We start from the raw sequence: 26,427 nt of genomic DNA on the forward strand, positions 1-26,427 counted from the left end.
AATTCCTATAATGACCTCCTTAAGAAATACTGTTCTTGGATACATACTTAGGAGTGCAGTTACTTGGCTATAGGGCATATGCACATTTACTTTTACAAGATGAAAATAAATTGTTTTCTAGGGTTGTTGTACCATTTTACACACACATCAGTGTACAAGTGTTCCTGTTTCTCTACATCTTCACCAAACTTTATTGAGGTATAATTGACATATAATAAACTGCACATTTTGATAATTTGATAACTGTATACTCCCATGAGTATAATATAATAGCTTTATATACCCAGTAAACCATCACCACGATCAAGATAGTGATCATATCACTCCCAAAAGTTTCCTTGTGCTCCTTTGTACCCCTTCCCTCCCACCTTTTCCTCTCACTTCTCCCCATCTCCCCCAAGAAACCACTGACCTTATTTTTGTCAATATAGATTAGTTTAAATGGCATTTAAGAAAAATTATGTTTTCTCTTTAGTATATAGAAATGCAGTAGATTTTTAAGTATTGATCGTATATCCAACCATCTCGCTAAATTTTCTTATTTATTCTAATATAATGTCTATAGATTCTTTGGAGTTTACTATGTCGCTAATCATGTCATATTCAAATAATGACAGTTTTCTTCTTCCTTAATACATTTCTGTGTCTTATTCTAATGGCCAGGACTCCAGTACAGTATTGAATACAAACAGTAGATACTTATCTTATCAATGATGTTAAAGAGAGTGATATCTCATCATTAACATTGAAGTTTGCTTTAGATGTTTGATAAATACCCTTTGTCAGCTTAAGTGAGTTATTTGTGTTTTTGGTTAGCTAAGAATTTTTATCATGAAGGATGAATGGGTGATACACTGATAATATGCTTTTTCTGCAACTCTGGGGATGATTATATGGTTTTCTTCTTTAATCTGGTAGTGTGATTAATTTTATAGTTCCAAAAATGTTAAACCATTTTTCTTTTCCTGAGGTAAATCCAACTTGTTCTTGATATATTTTTTTCTATGTTACTGGATTCTGATCCAACATTTTGTTCAAGATATGTGTTCATTACTGAGATTGGCCTGTAATCTTCCTTTCTTTTACTGTTCTGATCTGTTTTTGGTTAGACTGGTCTTAGAGAATAGGTTGGGATGTTTTTCTTCATTTTTTGTTTGGTGGATGATTTTGCACAGGTTTGGAATGATCTGTTTCTTAGAACTTTGGTAAAACTTACCTTGAAAATGGTATGCGCCTGATATTTTCTTGAGAATTTTTTTTAAATATTCATTCAATTTCTTAAATGGTTATAGGACTATTTAGACCTGTTTTTTCTTGATTTAGTGTTGGTAAAATATATTTTTCTAAAAATTTACCACAAAATTGTTTATAATATCCTCTTTTTAATCTGCTTAATCTGTAGTCATGTCTCCCTTTTCATTGTTAATATTACTTATATCTGTCTTCAATTGATGTCATTGATCGATATCAATTGATATTCAATTTTGTTAGCCTTTTCAAAGAACTAGTGGTTTTCTTTGTTAATGTAGTGTTCTCTGTTGTATATGTGCTTTTCATTTCATTAATTTCTGCTTTTTATTGTCGCCTTTATTCTACTTAGAGTTTATTCAGTTTTTGGTTTGGTATTTTTTCCCCTTAAGTTCTTGAGACACATGCTGATTAAATTAATTTTCTGCTGTCTTTCCTAATATGAGTATTTAAAATTATAAACTTCCTTCTATGTACCACTTTTGTTGCGTTCCATAAATTTCAATATGTAGTATTTTTCATGGTTTAGTTCTAAGAATTTCTGAATTTTGATTATGATTTCTTTTTTTACCCATGAATTGTTTAGAAGTGTGTTACTAATTTTCTAAGTGTACTTGGATTTTAAATTGATTTTTTTATTATTGACTTCTACCTTAATTGCATTTTGGTCCGAGAACATGGTCTGTGTGATACTGACCTTTTTGAAATGTTCTTACACTTTCTTTATAACTTGATTTGTGGTCATTTTTGTAATTTAAACATAGGAGTTTGTTTAATATCATGTTACTTTATTGTTTGGACTTTTATTCCTTATGAAAAATTTACTGGGAGTGGAGATTTGATTTGACTCTATCACTGCATTATTAGGTCTTGAAAGTTCTCATGATAGGATTTTATTTCAGCTTAATCTCAATTTCACATTAAATTTTAAAACTTATTTAATATGCTTGAACACCCCTTTATAAAAGGTCGTAATTCAGAGTAATACAAAAGTAACTTAAGTAAAAGTCCACCTGAAGTAAAAATCCTTAAGTAAAATCCTCCCAAGAAGAAGTAAGAACCCCAGCACCCTATTGTGAGGCTATAGAAAGATAAGAGAGTCTGTTTCAGTTTTAAACTGGAAGAAGAGAACTTCACTATTGTGGGGAAATCTAATGAAGATAAAACTCCCCTTTTCTGGTTTCTTTGTAATTCAGATTGCTTGGTCAGACTCAGGAACTTACATATTTTAAGTAGTAAGAGGAACATATAGAGGGAAAGATGTAAATCTGTGCAGACTCACTGATCTAAGGTAAAGTTAATGAACTATGTAAATGGTTCTGCTTTCTGACTTGTTTTTGTCTCCCTTTGTTTGTTTTTATAGGTAGAAGAAGTGAAAAAGCACCAGCACTGTTTAGCATTTAGCTCCTCTGGACCCCAAAGCCAGACATACTACATTTGTTTTGATACGTTCACGGAGTATTTAAGGTGGCTTCGACAAGTCTCCAAGGTAAGCACTCACCCAAGAATTCTGTTCAGTTTCTAGCTGGCTAAAGTTTCAAAATATAATCATACATTCAGATTTTTTTTCAGATACTGCCAGTAGTTAGCAATTTTTGGTTTTTTAAAAGCTCATTTTTTGCTGAAAAGTAGCTTTTTAAAAATTGTGTTTTATTTGCCAGGTTTTGTTTATACTTTAAAAAAAGAGAGACAATTCAATTGGTAGCCCAGCGTTACTTTCTCGATGTTACAGATATGGAACATGAGATTGAGAATATTTAAGGGACTGGCCCAGGGTAGGACAACTACAAAACCACAAAATACCCAGAAATTGTTACAAATTTCCCCTCTTCCTCTGACTATTTTTTCTTATAAGCAGTCTAATCTTGCACCATCTCTTTTTCACCTTTTCAACTTCTGTGTTTTGAATGGTTTAATTTCTTTTTACTTCTTAATTATTTTGACCATTTTATAGTCCCTCGATTAAATAAGATTACCATGACCTATGAAACAATATACCTTTGTGTGTATTTGTGTAGTGGAAACCAGAATAACGTGACAAATAAGATAAATAAATGCTGGTATATCAGGTACACATGTGAGGATGTTTTTACATTACATTTATAGAATTATGTGTAGAGGGGTGGATTGCAGTACTTTGTGCCTTGATTTTGGGTGTGTTTATGAAATGGTGAAACCTCCCTAGGGTGCAGAAGCATTACAATGGAATTTGCTTTCATATTTTTTAATTTATGCTCCAGTTTGTTATGCAAGTTCCATGTGATTCAGACTGCTGTCTGATATAATTACTTGTCAAGTGAATGAACTGCAAATAACTTGTAAAACAGTTATTAGAAAATTAGAGAATAAAAGTCTAGAAAGTCATTTTGAAATACTGGCCACATTTGAATTATCAGATAAAAACTTTTCCCTGATGATGCAATACACTTAGGAACATTAGTTTCTCCTCCTTTTAGAGAAGAAGCAATAGGTGGAGTTTAGGTTTTAGGATTTAGTTTAGGATTTAGAAAATTCTCTCAACCTAGTAGGCAAATGGAGGTTCTACATGTACAGGGCAGCACCCCTACTAGAGAAAATAGGAAAGATGACACTTCTCCTTCGGACTTGTATGTAGAATTAATGTGATATTAGAGGCAATAAGTACATCTGCCTAGTTTTAAAATTATTCTTGTGGTTGCAAATATGAGGTGACAAGTATTAAATAATACTGTGCTTTTCTATTTAAGTGGTTGTATGGGTTCAAAGAAAAAAGTCCGTGGCCTACACTTTGCTTTATTCAGAATAAAATGCCAAACTATGGTCAAAGGGCAGTAAATTTCTTTTTATATGGAGATGTTGATTTTTTAAAATAAACTTTTTATTTTGGAATAATTTTCTATTTACAGAAAAGTTGCAAAGATAGTACAGAGAATTTCTGTATACCCCTCACCCAGTTTCCCAAATACTTTATATTACCACGATACATTTGTCAAAAGTAAGAAACCAACATTAGAACATTACTCTGAACTAAACTCCAGAATTTATTTGATTTCACTAGTTTTTCCATTAATGTCTTCTTTCTGTTCCAGGATCTAATCCGGGGTACCACATTGCCTTTGGTTATCATATCTCCTTTGTCTCCTCTTGACTGTGACAGTTTTTCAAAAGTCTTTCTGTGTTTTTCATGACCTTGACAGTTTTGAGGAATACTGGTCAGATATTTTACAGAATGTCCTATATGGAGCTGTTTTGATCTTTTAGATCACATGCACAGTGTAATAGCTGCTTTACATTCTTTGCAATAAGTCAGGGGTATAAGTTCTTAGGCAAACATGAATAAAGATGTAAATAAAAGTATATATAAATTATCAAGCTTACCAATGACAGATTCTTTTGACTGAAACAATAATAACAAAAAGATTAAGAGGTATTGAGTTTAATAGTCTTGTATATTAAACATCCACGCAATTAATAAGTCACTGTTCTAACACCAGCAAGCATTTATTAAGCACCTGCTATATGTCAGGTATGTGTTTTATGTACTGGGATACAGCAAAGAACATGTCCAACTCCCCTCTCTTGGTAGGGCTTACACTGGGGAGGCAGACGATAAATAAATAGACAAGAAAGAAAAATCTCAAATAGTCATGGTGCTATAATCAAGGTGATATGACAGAGAATGATCAGGAAGGAATAACTTTCTGAGGAGGGGACATTTAAACCAAAAACTTCAATGAAAGAAGTATTAGATTGTTTGGAGATCTGCAGGGAGGAGCTTTCCAGGTAATCAGAGAAGATAGTGTGAAACCCTAAGACTGGAACATGGGACATGGAGTTGGGGAAGGCAGGGGTCTTATGTTATAGAACAGGGTAAAGAGTCTGGATTTTATTATTGGCATAATGGCAAGCCATTGAAGAGTTTTCTTCCAGAAAGTTGCGTGGTCTGACATTGGCTGTTGTGTGGAGAAGGGATTGTGGAGAGCAAGAATAGAAGCAGGGAGGCGTGGCCAGCAAGAGGCTATTGCGGTGTTTTCTAGGCAAGAGGTAAGGGTAGAAATGGAGAGAAGTAGACAGATGTGTTTTGGGGCATATTTTGGAGACGGAGTGACAGGATTACTGATAAACTACATATAGAGCATGAGGAAAGGGAAAAATAAAGGATGATTTTTAGGTTCTTACTTTGAATTACTGGGTAAATTGTAGCCTCAGCCAGAAACCATTGCACTAATTAGACTCTTTATATTTGCACATTTCTAACTATGGCAAAATACAGTCCTTAACTTCAAAGAGCTTCTGTTCCTAGAGAGACAGCAGAGACCTGAAGTACAAGAGACAGAATATGAAATATCTCTTAAATAGGGTGTGGAAAATATTGATTTCTAACTTGTTGCTGGTGATTGGAAATATCAGGTATTATCTTAGATTAGTACTCTTTCCTGTTGCTGGTTGGCTATTATGCCATCTCCATGGTCTGATAAGATAGTGTATCTATAATGAGGCTCCCACTCTGATTGTCCAAACCATGAACAGATTCAGACATCAGACCTCTCAAGAGGAGAAGTGGGGGTGGGGGTGGGTGGAGAATTGTGACGTAGAACGTGATGGTAGCAGGATTGGGGAGAGGAATGTTGGTGTGAGTTTCCCATTCCACTGATTATTATATTGCCATTAGAAAGCATTGATATGTATGTGCTGAAACGTAATGTAGCTATATGCAGAGGATAGTTCACATGCATATACGTATACAACAAGACTGCTGGTTACATTTCACACTTACAATTGTGGGTGAGTGCTTCCAGGAGGGAGGAGGGACTTTGAGTTCATTACCTTAGATTACTAGTATTAACAAGTAGTTAAGTGGTATTAACTAGAATGAATTCCAATTAGAACCTGAACCTCTTTTCCCTTCAGAAAGGCTGTGAATGTTTGCAGAAGCCAAATGGTGTGGGGGTAAAGAGTTTGATTTTCAAAGTAAGGCAGACATGGATTCTACCATTCAGTGGCTGTGTGACTGATCCAGGTTTCTAAATTTTAAGCTTTTTCATTTGATAAAGGGAATAATAATAGTACTTACCTCTTAGGGCTTATATGAAATATACGTGTAATGGACTTTTTATACTGGCATATAGTAAGTAAGAGGGTATGAGTGTGTGTGTGTGTGTGTATGACTGATTAAATAAATACATAAATAAAATAATTTTATGACCATCATTCCTGCTGTCGTCACTGATTGGCCAATCTTTTATAAGTATTTTCTGTTTTTATGTTTATTTTAAACACATAAAGATACACATATGCTTAGAGTATCTGAGCAAGGGACCTTCTGCTGCTCTTAACAACCACAGCAGCATTTTGGGGTAAAGTAATTAAGGATAGCAGACACTGGGGAGAAAGAAGATTTCTTCCTGAAAAGTCAGGAGTTGGGCACGGAGGGCAAAACATTTTAGTAAATGCAGATTTTAAATATATTGTCTTTCCTTTCTCCAATCTTAAAAACCAGATACACATTTCAAAATTTTTTAGAAATTATGATTAGTGAATTAAAGGGGAAATGAGTTGTAAAGGGCTGATTAAAAAGGTTAGATATTATAGAATGAGTGGGAGAACTCTCTATTTGAATATGAATCCTATATGAAATATGGCCACGTTCTTCTCTAAACTTTGTATGTTGAGGATAATCCTGTGACAATATCTTTTTCTTTAATCCAGCATCCTAGGACAGTAGGTTGGGGCCGCTGGAAAGATGAGAACCTCAGTCCATTTGGGAATATGTGCTTATGGGACATTTGCAGTGGCAAAGGCTATTAAAAGCCTCTTCTATTTCTAGCTTCCCCTTTCCATTGTCATCTGTTCTTCCTCATATGAAGATATTAGGAAGTTATACAGTTTAGTCACACTCATGGAAACAGTTTCTTTTTCTTTTCTTCTTATTGAGAAACAAAACTTCACAGAATGGATTGTCTTTACATCCTAATGGTTAAATGGGGATTCATTTTGATAAGGATCTGAAAGGAAACCCGACAACAGAAAGAGATATCTGAGTTTCTGATTTTTAATAACAATCCCCACCCCAGTCAGCGTGAGAGGACAGAAAGAACCAAATTCCAATGATTTTTAAATTAAAATAAGTTGGATAATTAATTTAAAAGGAAAATTCTTTATTTTCAGTTTATGCTTCTGGATCTTAGCTGCAAGAGAAGTGTTATTCTTTGTTCTAATTTCACTTGATTTTGTGAAAATTTTTAAAAGGTTATTAATTAGACATGTTCTAGCAAGATAGGCTCTTATATACTTATTATTTTTTAAACTTAATCTTAGCACTTAGTATTGCTTGCCAAAATAATACCCAAGGCAGTCCCTTTAGAGTTTCAGTTTTGGGCGGTGTTAGCTGTAGATACTGTGGAGGAAATAGCTCCTTTGGGAGGATTACAATATTGATTGTAAAGTCATCCCTAAAATATTAATGCATGACATGCTTTAAAAATTCAGTAAACATCCTATTGAATGCAGTGTGAGAAAGGGCTCTGTTTGCTCAACAGGAGTACATGTATCCAGCATGTTTCCAAAGTGGTTGGAGGGGCAATGATGTAAGAAGGCCGAGAGCGGTAGCTGAGGGAAGAACAGGAATTGCAGAAGAGCTCCTGTCAGATGTACAAGTGACATTATAGAAATGCTGATGTTGCTGTCTGTCTTTGTGGCCCACTTTTTGGAGCGCATTAATTTTAGACATGTTGAATGATCCTGTGAATTCTTTTCAAAGTTAGTCTTTCATGTGAGTCTGTAGCCTAAGTCATACTTATTTTTAATTTAAGAGCCTTAGTCACTTCTTCAACACTGTATTGTCCCACTTTAAAATCTGTTTCTTTATTTCAAGGAAGGTTAAAAGGAGATTTAGATCACTGATTTGGTATTGTGCGTGAATGTGCTTTTAACTTTTTATTATGGAAAATGTCAAATATTCAGAAGTAGAGATAATAGTATAGTAACACCCACGTATCTATGCCCTAGCTTCCACAATTATCAACTCTTGGCCACTTGTGTTGTATGTATATGTTATACGGCCCAGCATTATAAATTCACGCCTCATAGGGTCACTTAGCTTGTCTACTTGTCTTTCTCCTTGTTGATCAGTGGTGACATGCTGGCGATTGCCAGTGCCTATGGCTATCACAGTGGTTCTCTCTCTTGCTGTCTTTCTTTCAGTATTAACCTTAGTATTTTAATTCTAGGCCATCTTTTTTTTAAGTCGCTGTAGTGAACTTTTGGTTGCCACGACATATTGGGTTCATCTTTAATATGCCGAGTGTAGGCAAGTCAGGGCCACATTTCATGCTGAATTAAAGATCACGTGATTTGATGAGTAAACATCACCCTTCAGATAAGAATAAGATATATGGTGAATCACAATTGAACTTTTGCTTTCATGTGCTTAAAAAGAGTGTTTTATTGTTCAGATTTTACTCAAAGAATACTTCACTAACCACCTGAGTCAAATCATTCTAGTGTAGTAGGATTGAGGTTTTCAGCACAGAGATTTGTGTCATTAGATGTAGTTGCAAGAAACTCTTTAAGATTACTTAGTCATCTTTACACGTATTTTGCCTCTTAATTTGAAGTGTGTTTTAGGGAGTATGCTGCTTTTTGTCAGCATGGTTTGTCACCTGTCTTTTAGGGATTGTGCTGTAGTTGTCTACGTTGGGATTATAATGGTAAGAAGCTTTGCTCTCAGTACTGTTCTACTGAGGAGTCCAGGGCTTACCAGGGCTTTTTTGGAAACCCTCACTTCATATTTTAGACCTGTTCTTTGGGTAAGAATCAGGGCCATTTGACCAAGGTCAGTCTAGCAAGTCTATGGTAGAATCTGAAGTAGGACCGAGGGTCTGAGTGTCATGGATTTTAGCTTATAAAATGTCACCCCTACCCCAAGAAGATTGCTCTCGTACCAATTCTGTGGTGAAGATATGAGAAGAGTTTGGAAATTCAGTATATGGGATATTTGGGTATAGGAAAACTTCAAGGAGGTAATGGGCAAGCTGAGCCTTGAAGGATGAATAGGAGTTCACCACAAAGACAAGCGGGGAAAGGGCATTTCAAGGAGAGGTAAAGTATGGACAAAGGCACAAGTATGTAAAATGTAAAAATGTAGTCATATCACAGATGTCTGAGCAGTGTGAAAAAGAGAAAGCAGTCGAAGCTAGATAAAGTAAAGAAGTGCTGGCCCGTCTAAATGGTTTTCTGCTAGTTCCATTTTATTTTCTTGGGGAAATTTGACTATAAGTTACCAAATATTATAACTAAATTTCCAATATAGTAATGGATTTATTACATAAAATTCATATTGTGGAATCTTTCCTTATTACAGATATAAACAGCAGTTTATGAAATTAGTGAACTTACAAATTCTACTTTGAATTTAAGCCAAAGATGAAATATTTTGGATTGCATTAAATTTGTTTTTGTAATGCATAAAACTGTGATTAAGTTAGTTAGTAAAAAGTAATCTCTTTGCAATTATAATTATTCTTCATCTTACTTGCACATTGCTAATCCCTTCCCTTCTTTTTTTTCCTGTGATAACTATTGGTTTTGAAATCCTAGTTAATATAGTCCTAAAGAAGGGGTTTTCCCTTGAGTCCTGAGTCATTTCAGTTTAAAACTATGTCACTTTGTTTTCTCCAAAGTTTTGTAATCCAATTTTATACAAATAAAAAAGATACTTAGTTTGCTTACTATGTCATAACACCAAGAAGCATGCTTTTGTGAAGCAGTGCCAACTTGTGTATATACCATTTGAAACTCATCCTATGTATCTCCATCTTCCCTCCTGTCTTCTCCCCCTTTCTTTCTCCAGCTCTCTTGGAATTACCGAGTTTTTGTTCCCGCTGCCCAGCAGAGAGAGCCAGGAGAGTGAGGGAGGAACCAGAGGACACCTAGTCCACCCTTTCTTTGTGCCCGACTCTTGTCTAGGCTCGACTTCTAGTGCCAGGATCTCAGCAAATGGAAGAAATGGGTTCCTCATGTGGATTTTATCTGTATATTGTTATTATCTTAAATAAAATACATTCTAGGTTTCAACGAGGAACTTACAGCTATGTTTTAAAGTTCCAACATTTTATTTTAAGATAGGGAGAGGCCCTTGTAAAGTAGTCACCAAAAAGGTAGTATTACTTGTTGTAGTTTTCTAGAATAATTGCTTTACCAATTATTTGGCATTTTCCTTGAAAGTGTTCTTTAGTTTAACCTCAAATTCTAGTCATCATCAAGTGGCTCTTAGTTCAGAGACTTAGAATTTAAGATTTGAAAAGGACTTTGTGCACTCTCAGACTTCCTTCTCTCCTAAAAAATGTCTATAGCATTTCACCTGTAGTGTCTGACAAGACAGTTCTTCCTTATAAGTGACCTGAAGTCTTTATCCCCATAGCTTTGACTCTTTGATCCTAGTTTTGCTCTCTGGCATAACATAAGGTAATTCTACCCTCTCTGTTATTTGGTAGCCACTAAATATTGAAGAGTTACCGTGATTTCTGTGCCCTCCCCCACCACTTAGCAGTCTATTTTCAGGAGAAGCATCTCTGGTGATTCCAACAATTTCCTCTTTCACTTGGTTCTCAGGTCCGTTCTCTAGCTTCCCTTCAGGGTGCTCTCCGGTTTGTTGATATATTTGCAGATACCATCTGATGAGCACTGAGTGTGTGACCATTGTTTTCCTTGCTTTAGACATTATGTCCAAAGTGAATTAATTATTCATTCATGATGTCAACACCAAAATAAAAAGACTTTTTGTTTTGTTTTTCCCCCAACTTGTTGATAGATATATTTTGTTAATAGTAAAATCATGTATAGCTTACTGAATTGATCCAGTAGTGACAGCAATAAGGCAAATAGTAATAACTAACATTTTGGTAACTTTTTCTGTGTACCAAGCACTTTGCTAGGTGTTTTATAATAGCCCTGTGATGTAGGTACTCATAACAACTCTACAAGATTAGGCTTTACAACAAAAGATAATAACTCTTGAGGAGATATCATTGTCTCCATTTTGCAGATGGGGGAACTAGAGTGTAAAGTATCCAGTACTGCTTTATGCAGGAAGTTCTGCTGCCTTGATCTTTTTCTTTAGTTGTACTTCCAATGTTTTACAGTGGCCTGAAGGGACAAAACCAAGATTCAAATAACAACTGAGATTTACTGAAAATATCAAAGAAAGTACTTCATATACACAGTTGTCAGCAAAATCCAGGCATAGTAGAATAAAAGGTGGTTTACCAAGCAATCTATTGAATAGAGTTTGCTGCTAAGGACACTTGAGCACAGCCACTGTACATTGATCATTGATCTTCTTAAATGACACCCAAGAGGTATTTAAGAAATCTGAGATGCCTTCTGAGTCATCTAAGGCAGATTAAATTGGTTTCAATATTGAGGGGACTACTGTTGTCTAATTCTTCAAAAACTGGTCAAGTATTCCTATGTTGGGGACTTAACATGTATGATTAATCAGATCTTTCCATCTGGTCATGTTATATTTTGAAGTTAAATCATTTTAATCAGAAGGTTTAGACCAACATAAAAATATATATCCTTAAGAGTTTAGTTTCCATAATATATTTAGTTATCTTGGAAGACCCCAATATTTGTAACCCAGATTATTGAATTTTCTACAACTACTCTGAAGAGTTAAATTCTTCTACCCAGTGGTCTGATTTATAATTTTATAAAGTAAAGAATACTAGGATATGGGCCAGCTCCGTGGCTTAGCGGTTAAGTGCGCGCGCTCTGATGCTGGCGGCCCGGGTTCGGATCCCGGGCGCGCCCCGAGGCGCCACTTCTCCGTCCAACGTGAGGCCGAGTCCCACGTACAGCAACTAGAAGGATGTGAACCTATGACATACAACTATCTACTGGGGCTTTGGGGGGAAAAACTGAATAAATAAAATCTTTAAAAAAAAAGAATACTAGGATAATTTTTAAAAAATCAGTGAACTCTCTATGTTAAACATACCTTGTATGTTAGACTTGGAACTTAAACATCAAGGTTTTTGTATTTTAAATACAAAACAAGTAGCTTATTTCTAATAGTAGAATCATTTAAGTATGTGTTTATATGATTTCTTTTAATAGAAAGTTAAAATATAAGTTTTTTGTAGTTAGCTGTCTTTTCCCTTCTCCTCTGTCAAGGAGATGCCACCTTTGGGGAATGCTGCTGTGATGGAGCTCAGAGACATTCCCAGGTAGTCACATTCTAAAGAGGTTGTTTACGCATATTTTGCCAATAAGGAAATGAGGAAGGAACTCTGAGTTCAGATTTGGTCTCCACCCAAGCCGAGCTCTATTTTTCTGTTGTTGCTGAGAAACACAATGGAGTTTATGTGTGTGGAGGGGAGATAACTGCTGGAGTGACATGGTTAGTGAATCTGGAAGCTGTTGGTGCCATCTCCTCTGAGGCTTTTACAGTTGCTTCTCACTCAGAGAGAGTGAGGTGCCAGGTCTCCATTTCCAGTGTAGGCTGTGCAGTGAGCTCACTGGACAAACACCGCAGCCCTGCCTGCTCTTCGTGGTGCTGGGCGAGTCTCCGCACAGGGGCCTGGGAATACCCGCCCATTGTGTCAAGCGAGAGGACTGTTGGTGCTGAGAATGTCACGGGAGTCCTGAGGTTTGTGCTCTGTGTGCTCTCATCACACCATTGCACATACGTTTTTGAATTATGGTTGTTTAGGTGTCTGTGTCCTCAAGAGACCAAGCTTTTGAAGACAAAGAGTACATCTCTCCAGTACCAAGTACAGTGCCTGGTTCATAAAGGCAGATGGTAAATATGTTCACTCATCCCCATCCCTTCCACTCCCTGGCGGAGAGAGGTCAGGATGTCTAGGAGGAACTGTTACTCTAAATTTCTCACTATTGTTTTTTCTATATTGTCATAGCCTGGTGTGTTTACAGTGAGCCAGGTGTTTCGTTTGTTTGTTTATTATTTTTTCTTCTTTTCCAGCCTGCAGCTCTCTCCATACTCTTTTATTCTTGGGTCCCTTAACTGTATTTTAACTGGTACCTTCTAGTCTTAATAAGCCTAATCTTAAAATCATAGTCCCAAATCCTTTGCCCTCATAGAATTCCATCTCTCATTTTTACCTATTAATGATTGCCTCTCCAGAATTTGCTGTTGTTTGTCTTCATTGAGTTGCGATTTCATTACCTCTAGTGATTTAGACTGGTGTGTAAATTTGTATATTTTATTTCTTGGGGTTTTTTTTCCCATATCATTTAATTATTTAAGGCAAAGAAATGATAAGATACTAGAATTTCAGGTAGAATTTACCCATGTCCAATATTGGCAGCTTCGTATGCTTCTATTAAGACATTATTAATGTATATATTGTAATCAATTTTATAGGAAGGTTTTCTGCATCTGTTGTTAAACAGATTTTATAAAATGGTAATTAGTACAGGATGAAGAAAGGAGATGTCATTGTGAAAGGTCTGGGGTCAAGTTAAGGCATTTCTTATACTTGTAGAATTTTTTAAAGAAATGATTGCATGTTGTAAAGCCAGTAAGAATTTAAATGTTATTAATATTGGAAATTTTTTTTGATATAAAGTATTATAAAACTTTATTGATGAGGATGAAATTGAAAATAAGTTATTAGAATGCTCTAAATTTATATTCTCCTATCTCATGCCTTCCCAAAGCATTTTTTGGGGATGAGAATTAAAACTAGGTCAGTTGAGGTTACGAATTTTTTGCAGAAGTCTAGTAAACTCCCTGGAGACTATCCCTGTAGCCAGGGCATAATTTCCCAAGCCACTGAAGGCTAGGCCAGAGCAATTAATGACTCATAATGCCAGTTTACGGCAGTCTTTTACTTTACACAAGCAGAATTATTTGTGTTCTTTCAGCTGCTTTGACCAAGCCTTTCAGAGTCATTTTGCTTAATTTCAGCTTGCCATGCACGTAATAAGGATAAATACCACTTCACTATAGTGGGGACAGAAAAATCACATGACTGTTATTCTGAACTTTCCATTGCCTATGAAAGATGATTGTCCACTAAATGAACATGAAGAGTGATGGGAGTAATGCAGAGTACAGTCCTGTTGCAGGGGAAGATGACATTGCAAAAGCATGGCAAGATATGTTTCGGTTAGTACAGATATATTGGTTTAGAAATGCAACTGAGAGACCGGCCCTGTGGCTTAGCGGTTAAGTGCGCGCGCTCCACTACTGGCGGCCTGGGTTCGGATCGGGGCGTGCACTGACGCACCGCTTCTCCGGCCATGCTGAGGCTGCGTCCCACATACAGCAACTAGAAGGGTGTGCAACTATGACATACAACTGTCTACTGGGGCTTTGGGGAAAAAAAGGAGGAGGATTGGCAATGGATGTTAGCTCAGAGCCGGTCTTCCTCAGAAAAAAAAGAGGAGTATTAGCATGGATGTTAGCTCAGGGTTGATCTTCGTCACACACAAAAAAAAAGAAATGCAACTGAGCTAGACTCAGAGCAGAGACATTTTCTGACATCAGTGTCCTCAAGGTTGGCAAGGAAACGACTGAGGAAAGTGCCGAGCTGAGAAGCATGTTAGAAACGTGTGGAAGCCCAGTAGCTAATCTGAAAAGTTCATTGTTTATATTATCATTTTTACTTTTACCCTACAATGTTCTTTGGAGGAAGTATTTTGAGGGCCCAGTAACCTTTTTTTTTATACATGTTACAAGTCACTTGGTAAAGAAGACAACCCGTACCATGGTTGGGATTCATGTTCATTTTAATGTATCTCCTAGAGTATGTAGGTTCATGGCGAAAAAATCCCATTTAATTCACTAACTCTAATTATCAGCCATAATAAAATTTTTGTTGTTGTTAATACAGACTAGCACTGATTTCCCAAGTCACAGTTACCTTGAACTTTTCTTCTAGAACCTGAATCCCTTCATGTGTAGTTCATTGATGATCAATGAACTGCGTAACTAGCGTAATGTTCTGCCTTTGTCTGATTGAGCTTTATCCGTGTACTGCTCAACGTGGCAAGAGCAGTGGCTTGCACTGTAGTTCTTTTTTTCTTACAGATTTCTATTGCTGTAGCTGTGGTCGCTGGTCTAGGGATACCTAGAGCCTCTTGCAGAGCCTCTCCTGATTTTTTTAAAATGAGAAAATTTTATTTACAGCAGCCTGTTAAGTTGATCAGGGCAGGGACTATTTATTCCACTTTAGAGATGGGGAAACTGAAGGACAGATAGGTAAAGTGACTGATCCAAGGCCCACATGGCTAGGAAATGGTAGAACTGTTCCTACACGCCTGCATATTGTTAAGCCTGTGCCCTCTCTCCTCTATGTCGAGTTGCTTGGGCCTCAACTTTGTGTCTTCCACTGTCTTGATGTTTGGGGGTATAAGAGAAGTGTAGTAGCTTTTGCCAGAAGGATTTTATATTCTAATTGCGAGATCCTTTAGAAGTCCCTTTCTATAACAAAGATTTGAAATGATTTCTACATGTGCCTGTTTCTTTCCTTTTCTTTCCAAATTTCTCTAGCCTTTTAAACTTTTCGTGTAACCTTTTAAAATTTGAATAGGTGCTCGCCAGGTGGCATCACTGCTGCCCAGGTGGACAAACTGCGTGAGATAGGAGTGAGCAGAGCCCACGACGTCAAAGAATGGTGCCCCCATGGGGATTCACCCCTTCCCTGAAGTCTGTATCTGGTCAGCAGAGGGTCTCCTCTGCTGCTTTCCAGGAGACTCTCATCCATCACTGCCCTATCTTCATTCCTAAGGCCTAAGCTTATCCTAGGGATGACATCTAATTGTCTTTGCTCTGGTCTGAGGGGTTATGTTGCTATTTCATCATGGGAGTTAGAGGAGCCTTCCTTCAGGTAAGATCTGAACTGTGTCCAGCCCCTGATTTGATGGCATTGCATTAATAGTGCAGGCTCTTTTCAAACTTGGGTTCTGCTACTGCTTTAACTGTGTGACCTTGGGCACACTCTGTGACTCAGTTTAACCTTCACCTTTGAAATGAGGATAAGTCCTTACTACACTGAGCTGTTGTGAAGATTAAACTAAATATTATATCTAAGACAGTTAGAAGAATGCCTCTCACAAGTGAAGCACCCCCTAAATGTTAGCTCTTATTGTTGTTGTTACTACTGCTTGAAAAAAAAAAAGCTAGAATAATAAAAGGCTACTTGTTCTGAGGTGTATACAGTGGCTTTCTGGTTTATTTTTATTACTTATTTAGGTCTTTCTTATTTTGAGAAGGATCTTAGTTTTAGTAGGTGCTATGTAGGTAGCCCAGCTGGTAGTTTTTTCATTTGGGAGTCAAGCAAAACCTCTTTGTGGTGGAGTCCTTATGTGCCCAGGCTGGTCTGGGTGGAAGCACTTAAATCTCCCCTTTGTTGCAGGGCACGGCGCTGGGCAGAGGTGCAGCTAGTGGTAGCTTTTGTGGTCGCCTTGGCAGCTCACTGCCCTGCTGCCATCATGACATGTTTAACTTCTGCTCTCGCTGTAGATGTTCCCAGGTCTGCCACGACTCCCACAGATTGCCGTTGCTTGTTGTAGCTTTGTTATTGTGGTTTCCTCCCCCTTGTTTCCAGCAGGAACAGCTTGTGGTCTAGAATGAGGAAAGGAATCAAATACAACTTGACGTTTAATCATTATCTTTTAGCTGTGGGAAGAGAGTACGTAGTGTGATGCTTCACTTGAAATAGAATTTGTCCTCTTCAAGGTAGTCTCCTCGTGAAGGAGTACCCTAGATGGGTCAGATGCAAACTGGTGAGAAAGGAAGGGTTGTAAAGTAGTCTGGTAGCCATTCTTTCAGCAAATACTTTTTGAGATCAGTGAACAAAATAAGACAAAAATCCTTCCCTTATGGAACTTACAGTCTAGAGCCAAGGGCTTGTCTGAGAACCTTTCCACGCGTCTCATTTTGCTCACATTAAAAGCCAGATGACCTAAAAGGCCCTGCAGGCTCTGCTGCCCACCCCCACCTGCTTACTTCTTTGACCTCATTACAGGCCACTCTCCTCTCACCTTACTGATCTCCATGCTGGTCCTCGAACATGCCAGGCACACTCACTTTTAGGGCCTTTACACTGGCTACTTCCTCTGCCTTTTGTGTTCATCTTCTAGATAAATCTTTCAGCTAACTTCCTCATGTCCTTCATGTCTAAATGTCAACTTTTCAATGAGGCCCACCCTGACCAAACTATTTAAATTACAAATCCCCCACCCTCCCAACAGTCCCGACCCCCTTTTCCTTGCTGTCTTTTCCCATAGTACTTACCAATTTATAACATATAATTTACTTATTTGTGAAGTAAGTTTAATGAGGGTAGGGATCTTCATTTTGTTCACTGAGGCATACTAAGTGCTTACCCAGATCAGTAATTGGCACATAGTAGGTATTCAATAAACATGTTGAATGAATGAATGAAAATGTAAAGTACTATGGAAAATATTAAGAAGGTTGTAATAGTTTCCTCTGGCTGTTGTGACAAATGAACAAAATCTTGGTGACTTAAAACAACAGAAATTTATTCTTTCAGAGTTCTGGAGGCAGAAGTCCTAAATCAAGGTGTCGCCAGAACCGTGCTCCTTTGGAAAGCCCAAGGGGAGGATCTGTTCCTTGACCCTTCCGGCTTCCGGTGGCTCCAAGCGTTCTTTACCTTATGGCCCATGTCACTCCAGTCTCTGCTTCTGTGGTCACATGCCTTCTCTTCTCTCTCAAAACTCACTCTACCTCTTTCATAAAGATACATGTTAATTGTATTTAGAGCCCACCGAATAATCCAGGATAAGCGGACCTCCTCTGAAGATCCTTAACTTGACAACATCTTTTATCACTCTTTTGCCATATAAGGTAATATTCACAGATTCTGTTGATTAGGATGTGGACATACCTTTTGCAGGGCCACTACTCAGCTCACTACAAAGGCTTAAGGGGATCCTTTGGTTACAGGAGGAAGAATCATCCCTGGTGTACCACCTAGTAGAATGCTAAATACAGGGAAATCCAGAAGATTGCTCTCATCCATTTTCCCCTTTTTTACTGAAATTTTTATTGAGATTACATTATTTTTTTCAAAGTAAACATATACAGACACAGAAGAGCACAAAGGATAATATTACAATTTCCATGTACTGGCCTCCCCATTGTTAACATATTGACATAGTTCTTCCATATCGTCTATTCTTCTTATTAGGAAATAAACATTATACATAAACTCCAGATCTCCTACCTTCCTATTCCTATTTCCATTTCTTTCCCTGCCTATCTAGAGGCAATCACTATCATTAATTTGGTATAGGACCAATGTATGGTTTATAGCTTTATTGCACATGTAGATCTTTGTACATAATATACAGAGTTGTGTAAGTTTGTGTTAAAAATGTTTTCCATTAATGGCATTATACTGTATGTAACATTCTGCAGCTCGCTTTTTTAGCAATCCAGGTGGATACATAGGAATCTCGTTCATTCATTTTAACTGCAGCTCTGAGGGGCAGGTTCTCTCTCTCGGCTTCAGTATATGTAAATCCCAGTGAAGGCCTTTGATTAGTCTGGCTTGGGTCACATGCCAGTACCTGTTGGATCAATCTCTGGGTTCAGTGGAATGGGTATCCTGATTGTTCAAGCTTGGAGTACACGCCTACCCCTGCAGCCAGAGGGTCGGCATACTGTATTTACAGCTCTCATCAGGATCACATGCGTTTGAAGGATTGTTGCAGGAAAAAGTGGAAAAAGGATTTGGGGCAGACAGAAACACAGGTTTCCACTTGAGTTTCAAGCTTGAGCTTGGACATCAGGTCCTCTGGGAAGCCTTCCCTGCCTCCTTAGATCATGCTCTGTGCCCTGGCACTTACGATTATTGTAACCATTATCATGTAGTATCTTAATTTCCCTCTCCTTCTCTTGAGGTGTACTCATGCAGGGCAGAGACCGTGTCTGTCTTGTTCTACTGCTGTGTCTCAGGAAATATAAGGTCTGGCACACCATTACATGCTGAACACATGTTTTTGAATGAATGATTCTGAGTAAAACTTTCCGCTTCGCTTCCCATGAACAGGTTCCTGCCAGGGAATCCTGTGCGGCTGTGGCACATTACACCTGCCTTTCAGGTCAATTAGACCCTGGCTCTTTTTGCATCTTTTGGTTTATATGGGTCATTTGGCACGGTTTGGGATTTTCTTTTTCTTATTTAATAGTGAAAATTCAAGGAAAGATGATATTGCTAAAATGCAAACTCACACTTCCTTTGTAAAATCTTTTGAGTTGAGCCCTGCCAGGCCTTTTTTATCCCACTATCCCTTTAGCTTTCATGTGTGCACGATAATTTCTTTCTAACCTCAAATATGCCATCAGCAGAATATAGTTTATGCAGATTTACTTCTGCATATCTTTTTAGCATCAGGAGAGTTTGGATTCCAATGGATGTAAGATGTGAATCATTCTGTTTGGAAGTAGTAGTAATGGTAGTAGCAATCACCATTTGTTGCATGCTTTTTCTGTACCAGGCATGCAGTGGTAGGTGTCATCTTTATGCCTGTCATACAGATGGGGAAACTTGGAGCTTGGAGAGCTCAGTGATCCGCTCAAGTTCTCTCAGCTCCTAAGTGGTGGAGCTGGGATGTGAGTCCACACACTGATACCAGAGCCACCCTCCTAAGGACCATGTTCTGCTGTTCTGTAATTAGGAAAGAGAAAGCTGGGGTTTGGTAGTAGGAAAGGCTATCAAACTGATCACGGATAAGGAGTGGGGTTTCTTTTATAAAGCTTTGATAAAGACAAAGAGCATGAGGGAGAATCAACCCGGATCCTAGAACAGCACTCCCACAGCCTTTGTGAGGAGAGAAAGAGCCAAGGTGTGTGTAAGTGGGGCTGAAGCTGTGCTGTGGCGTAACGGGCACCAGATTACCCGGAATATTGGAGAGACCATTTGAGAAATACAGGTTGCCCAATGCTCTTTCTGTCTCCAGCATGCTAGTTGGTCTGTAGTCCGGGACTCTGGCCGTGGTAGGAGTCATTTAACCAGAAAGGTCTTGAATATGTGGATAAACATTTAGACATAAAACAGATTTTACTTAGAATACCTACATGAAGCAAAGTACTGTGAATTTATAAGCATCTCACTGAAATTTTTTGGGAGAGACACCCTGAGAAGTTTACAGCAGGCAGGCAGTGGAATCTGATTATATTAAAGATATGTACAAGGCCATTGATGCTGCTTTTCTTTATTTGTGTTGTTTTAAATCAATATATACAGGGATTTTCATAGGTTCAGTCTAGATCTTGGTGTCTATCTCTCAACTGTATTTACTCTAAAGTCTTTTGTTATTTTAGCTCTGAATTCTCTTACCATGGATGTTTTCAGGAACGTAACCCCTACAGTTGGAGACTACTCATATCACTAAACTTGATAGGATAATCTGTGCCCTTTGTAACCTGTCTCCTATACTAGGTTACTGTAAGTACCTTCCAGGCAGGGACACTGTTTTCTGCTTTTATAGTACTTGACTCAGTTCTATACTAAGTAAATACTCTATTGGTTTATATTTGGACTAATAGTGCTACTTGCATAGTTTGTCTGTGTTCCCAAATGGGTTATTTTACTTCTGTCCATAGAAAGCAGCTATAGCTTAATGGATGGTATTAAATTGAATTGTGTTTTTACCTCCCTGTAGGTTGCGTCACAGCGTATTAGCTCAGTGGACCTCTCGTGTTGTAGCCTGGAACATCTGCCTGCCAACCTCTTCTACAGCCAAGACCTCACTCATCTCAATTTAAAACAAAACTTCCTAAGGCAAAATCCCAGCCTACCAACTGCCAGGGGGCTCAATGAGCTACAAAGGTGAGCATGCAGAAATGGGTGGATAATTAGAAGGGGAGGGGGTCCGGCTTCTGGTTGTTTCTTGAATATTCTGACTTAAAAAACTACAGTATATAACCTTTCTCTTTCAGAGGGCAGGATAATAGGACTTTATGAGTGAAGACATTATCAATTCTCATTCTGAAATTTTTTTCAAGGTCCCTGCCTTTGAAGGGAATGATTTATGGTATTCATCAACTGGATAGATTTGTATAAGAAGAACATTTCTCTTTAAATCACTCCTGTTTCTTAACCTATCTACAGATGAGTCTGTGAAAAGTTAATGATGTTTGACGTGTTACTTCTGAACTACAGGGGTTTGGTCAGATTGAATTATTTCTTTGAAATTTACAAAAGGTCAGTTTTTTCCGTGAAAAGACATTTCCTTAGAAATTTAAGAACTAAGATTTAAATCTATTAATACCATGTCATCTGGGTGATTAGTGTATAGGTTTCAAGAGTGACATGTTCCATGAAAGGGGTCTGCTCCTTTATAGCTAGAGAGAAGGAACTTTATTTGCATCTATCTAAAACAGATTTAAGAATTTACCATATTCATTTCCTTTTCTTTTTTGAAGCAATGATCAGTCTTGATTCTGTGGTAAATGAAGCCTCTGATACATACATATATATTTTTTTGCCAATATATGACTCTAACTACAGAAGAATATAACTTTTAAATAAATAATAAGTTGTTCATGGGTTCTTAAATGACAGATAATGATCAGAGATTAAACTTTGGTAATTAACCATTGTGATTATGTGTTTATGGTTTTTAACATCCAGAAAGAACAATCCAGTAAGTGCTTTTTATAAAGTTTGTGCAGATATGTAGAAAAAGGGAAGAGTATTTTAATTGTCTTTTTGGATAATTGTGAATATTCTTCTTTGATACTGTACCAAAAGTTGACAAGCGATCATTTCTTAAATGTTGGTTCCAATGTGGAATCAAAAACCCTATCAGTGAACTTTTTAAATTCCTTTACATTAGGATCCATTGGTCTTTCTTGCACTTTGAATGGATCTTTGCCCATGCATCATTTTACTGCTTTAAGTATTCATCATTTGGGAAATACTGGTTCATTGGATAATACAGATATTAAAAATGCTAACGTTTTTTATTATGCGGTTCCAAGAAATCACAGTTGTTATGATCACCACTGATCTCATAAGAAAAATGTTTTAGTTATCGGGAAGTTGTCAAGCTCACTGTGAAAACAAGTTTTTCAAAATTTTAATTTTCAATTGAAGGCTTGAAGGCTATCCTTGGCAACAATTACTGTCAGTTGTTTTTCCTGAATTGACCTTCTCACTTCATTCAAAGAGAGAACGTCTGCCAAATACCCAACTCTGAATAATGGGTTTGTCAGTTGTTCTTGCAAGTAAAAGTGGTATTCCATGAACATAGTAGCTAGTTTGGCTCAAAACTCAAATAATCGTACTAGTGTTTTCCGTGAGATAAATGTCGAACTTGAGTATACAGCAGAAGTGCTTTATGTGTACTCCCCATTGTAGCGCCCAGAAACTAACAAAGATATCTACTCAAGGGTCAAGATGTAATAGAAATAACTTTCTTGCGTCATCATGGACATTTTTAAGTAAAACTGACATTGCAGATTTTTTTAAAGAATATTTTTGCTGTGATGCCTCGCAGAGAATACAGTGACAACTGGGATGGTTTGGTGCTGCACTGAATTAGTTACATAGGCAGTAAGAACTCCAGTAAGGGTATTGTGCTCAAGCACTTCCTTATTGTTCCCTGGAGCTGATGGGTACGATGAAAGGAAACCACAGCAAAATTCTTGAACTTAGGTTTTTATATGCCCTATGTATTGATGATAATATTTTTACTGACACTGCATAATAAAGTTACTATGATTTTTTGCTAAAAGGTTACATGATTGTCTGTTTTTGAAGTTATTTAAAAATATTTTTGTGTATTTCACAGCAGTGTAGGCTTCTGCACTTCCATTACAGAATTTCAAGAACTTTATATCATACTACTGAATCCCGGCGTCTTAGAACAGAAAGGGGCGTTAGAATTCATCCCAGCCAATGACCAATGCTCTCATTTTAGAGATGAGGTAGATGGAGATATTAAATGCCAAATTCAGGTTAATAGTTACCTTCTGGGAGGCAGTTGGGGGATGGGATTAGGGAATGGTTTGAAGAGGGTTTCGTCTATATCCATAACGTTTGTTTATTTATTTATTTATTTATTTTGCTGAGGAAGATTGGCTCTGAGCTAACATCTGTTGCCAATCTTCCTCTTTTTACTTGAGGAAGATTCACCCTGAGCTAACATCTGTGCCAATCTTCCTCTATTTTGTGTGTGGGTTGCCACCACAGCATGACCGCCGATGAGTGGTGTAGGTCCACGCCCAGGAACCGAACCAGGGCTGCTGAAGCGGAGTGCGCCAAGCTTAACCACTAGGCCACAGGGCTGGCCCCCATAATGTTTATTTCTTAAGAAAAAAAAAAGGAAACTAGAGGCAAATATGACAAAAATGTTAGTATTTCAAAGAGCTGAGTACTGGATACTTGGATGATCATTATTTTCTGTATTTTTCTCTTTGTATGTTTCATAATAACCCCCAAATTAAAACCTAGACAAAAAGAAAATCAAAATGCTTCTAATTACATAGGGAAATATGATGTTCCCAAAGAGCTAGCATTTGTGGGCTAAATAAATAAATACCCAGATGGAAGGATATTTGGGGCATTGCCTTGCCTGTTAGTTCTTTCACAGTCCACTGATTGGTCCTCCATGTCTATTAATTCTATGTCTGTAAATATCTTTTCAGCCCATCCCTCTTTCTCCTTTGATCCCCATTCCTCCACACTCGCCCAGCTCTGCACCCAGCTGTCAGAGGAAGCATTTCTCAGCTCTCACCTGGACTATCGCAGGTGCTTTGGAGAACTGGTTGTCTTACTGTCGTTTTCCTACTGCAGTTCATCTTCTCTAGTTTTCTTGCCCACTGTTGTGTACATTTCTTGGTTTCGTTTTGTATTTTTAAAAAATTAAACTTGTTTTCCCATCCAAGTAATATCCTATATTGATAAAAAATATCTTAATAAGCAACAAGACTTATAATAAGAAATAGGTGCCTGGAACTCCAACCCATCCTAACCCTCAAGTCCCGCTTCCTAGGCAACCACTTTTGAGTCTTTGCGCTCTTTTTTCTGTTTTCCTTCATCTTCCAAAATATTATGTATATACTGCTATTTTTAATTTTTTTGTTATTGGACATTATATGTTGGCTTATTACTATGGAAGATGAGGACTTAGCTATTTTACATTGTCTCACACCCTCTCTGCTCCACGCCACATGCACAGGCTGCTGTTTCCCCCATTCTCTCAATATATAGGTAGCAATTTTTGGTTAAGTCCGTGTTGAGGGTTGACATTATTATGAGCATGGAACTGTGTTTCGTGACTAAGGCCCTTAACTGCAATGATTACATTTCCTTTCTTGTGCTGTCTGGATAGTAGTTGTGTAATTTTCTTTTTCTCTAGTATTCCAAAGCTTTCTGACAGAACTCTCTCTTCTTAACACCTTTTTCTTGGACACTTCTTCCCTCCTGGAGCTGGCGTAGATGCTTGCTTTGTGGGCCTGCTACACAGCTGTTGTCCTGGGGTTACCTTTTGTCATTTTCCTGGTAATTCCCTTTCTGTCTCTCCTGTGTTGGACCCCTAGTTTTCCTGTGTCTAGTGACTTCTTTCTTGATTTACTCCCTCTTTTTAATGGAATATCTCCTAGGATCTTCTTGAGAAGGGGGATGTGGGAGACAAACTTATTAGACACTTTGCATATCTGAAAATATTTTTTCTCTCACACTTGATTGTTAATTTAGCCGGCTTCTTGATAGGAAAACTTGTTTCCTCAGAGTTTTAAAGCCAGTGCACCATTGTTTTCTAGCCCTTACAGTTGCTATTAAAAAGTGTTGTACTATTCTGATTCCTCTCTTGGTAGGTGACCTTTTCTCTTCATTTTTTTTTTAACAACCCCCCCAAGGATTTTAGGATCTTCTTTTTATGGCAATCTGTTCATTTCAGCCACTATGGTGAACACTTGATCTGAAAAAATTATGTCCTTCAGTTCTGAAAAACTTTCCCATTATGTCTTTTGATCATTTCCTCACCTTTGGTTTTCTCTTTTCTTCCTCTGAATTCCTGTTAGTTAGGCGGGGCCTCCTTGTTCGTCCTTTAATTCTCTCTCTTTGTCTCAATGCCCTGCTTCTTTATAGGTTTTCTTTACTTTATCTTAACCTTTCTGAATTTCTGTTGTCTTTATTTTTCAAGAGCTCTTTCTTGTTTATTTGTTTGTTTGGTTTAATTTGTGTGCATTTTAATACCATTCTGTTCCCTTTTTCATGGGTGCAATGCTTCTCTTTCTGAGGACATTAAATTTATGTAAGTATGTATGTATGTATTTCCTTCTTGTTTTATCTTCATTTCTTTTTTTCCTGTGGTATAGGTGTCTGACTTCTATGTTAGAAACTTAACTATTTTGTGATCCTTTGCTCTCTGTTCCTATTTAATGATGAGTCACTGAAAAACAAATTGGTCTCCGTGGTTTGTGGGCAGGGCTTCCCCACCATACAGCTTCACTGCCAGGGCTATCAGGGGTGAGCCTGTGGTTTCGTTGGGGAACTTCCGAAGACAGTATCTGTGGATCATTTCCCCAGGGCGTGTCGGTTTTACTTAAGAGGAGTCCTTCCCTCTTCTGCCTGGGCAGCGCATGCTGAGGTTCAGGGAGCTGAGTAGGGAAGGGAGCTGGAATCTCAAGTTTGAGTGTGTGGATTTTTATTTGATCCCCCTGTTTTCAGACCAGTGTTTTCTACTCTACCTGATGTCTGAGCCAGGGACTCTGGTTCAGTTTCTTCCAGGGAATAAACTATCTCTTGTTGGACATGGGAGAGGATCTGGGGTCTAACTCCTCCTTATATAACCTTTTGAAAGTCTTTTTGTAGAAATATACAAAAACATAGAAAAGGCACAAATATGAGTGTACAATTTGATGGGTTTCCACAAAGTGAACACATCCATGTAACCAGTACCCGTATAGAGAAATAGAATATTACTAGCACCCCAGAAGCCCTCCTGGTGCCCCTCCTATTATTACCCTAAAGGTAGTCACTATCGTGACTTCCAACACCATAGGTTAATTTTGCCTGTTTTTGTACTTGATATAAATGGGTCTTATATTATGTACTTGTGTGCAGCTTCTTTCATTTACATTTCCTTTTAGAAAGCAAAACAAAGCATATCAAGCTACATATTATCAGCTCGTACTTTATCGTGTATAATATAAAGCCATAACTTTGATTTAAGGTGGAAACTTTTTCA

At 37.6% G+C, this 26,427-nt stretch overlaps 1 protein-coding gene across 1 annotated transcript in view; it reads left to right on the plus strand.

Moving 5' to 3' along the window:
* The window catches only part of PHLPP1 (PH domain and leucine rich repeat protein phosphatase 1), a 222,918-nt gene that overhangs the window by 113,326 nt on the left and 83,165 nt on the right, over positions 1 to 26,427 (plus strand). The window contains 2 exon segments of the mRNA XM_004422600.3: positions 2,612 to 2,737; positions 20,893 to 21,059. Coding sequence (XP_004422657.3) covers positions 2,612 to 2,737; positions 20,893 to 21,059 — 293 coding nt within the window.

This window comes from Ceratotherium simum, chromosome 14 (genome assembly GCF_057802395.1).
Source record: "Ceratotherium simum simum isolate JZ-2026a chromosome 14, ASM5780239v1, whole genome shotgun sequence".
Lineage (NCBI taxonomy): Eukaryota > Metazoa > Chordata > Mammalia > Perissodactyla > Rhinocerotidae > Ceratotherium > Ceratotherium simum.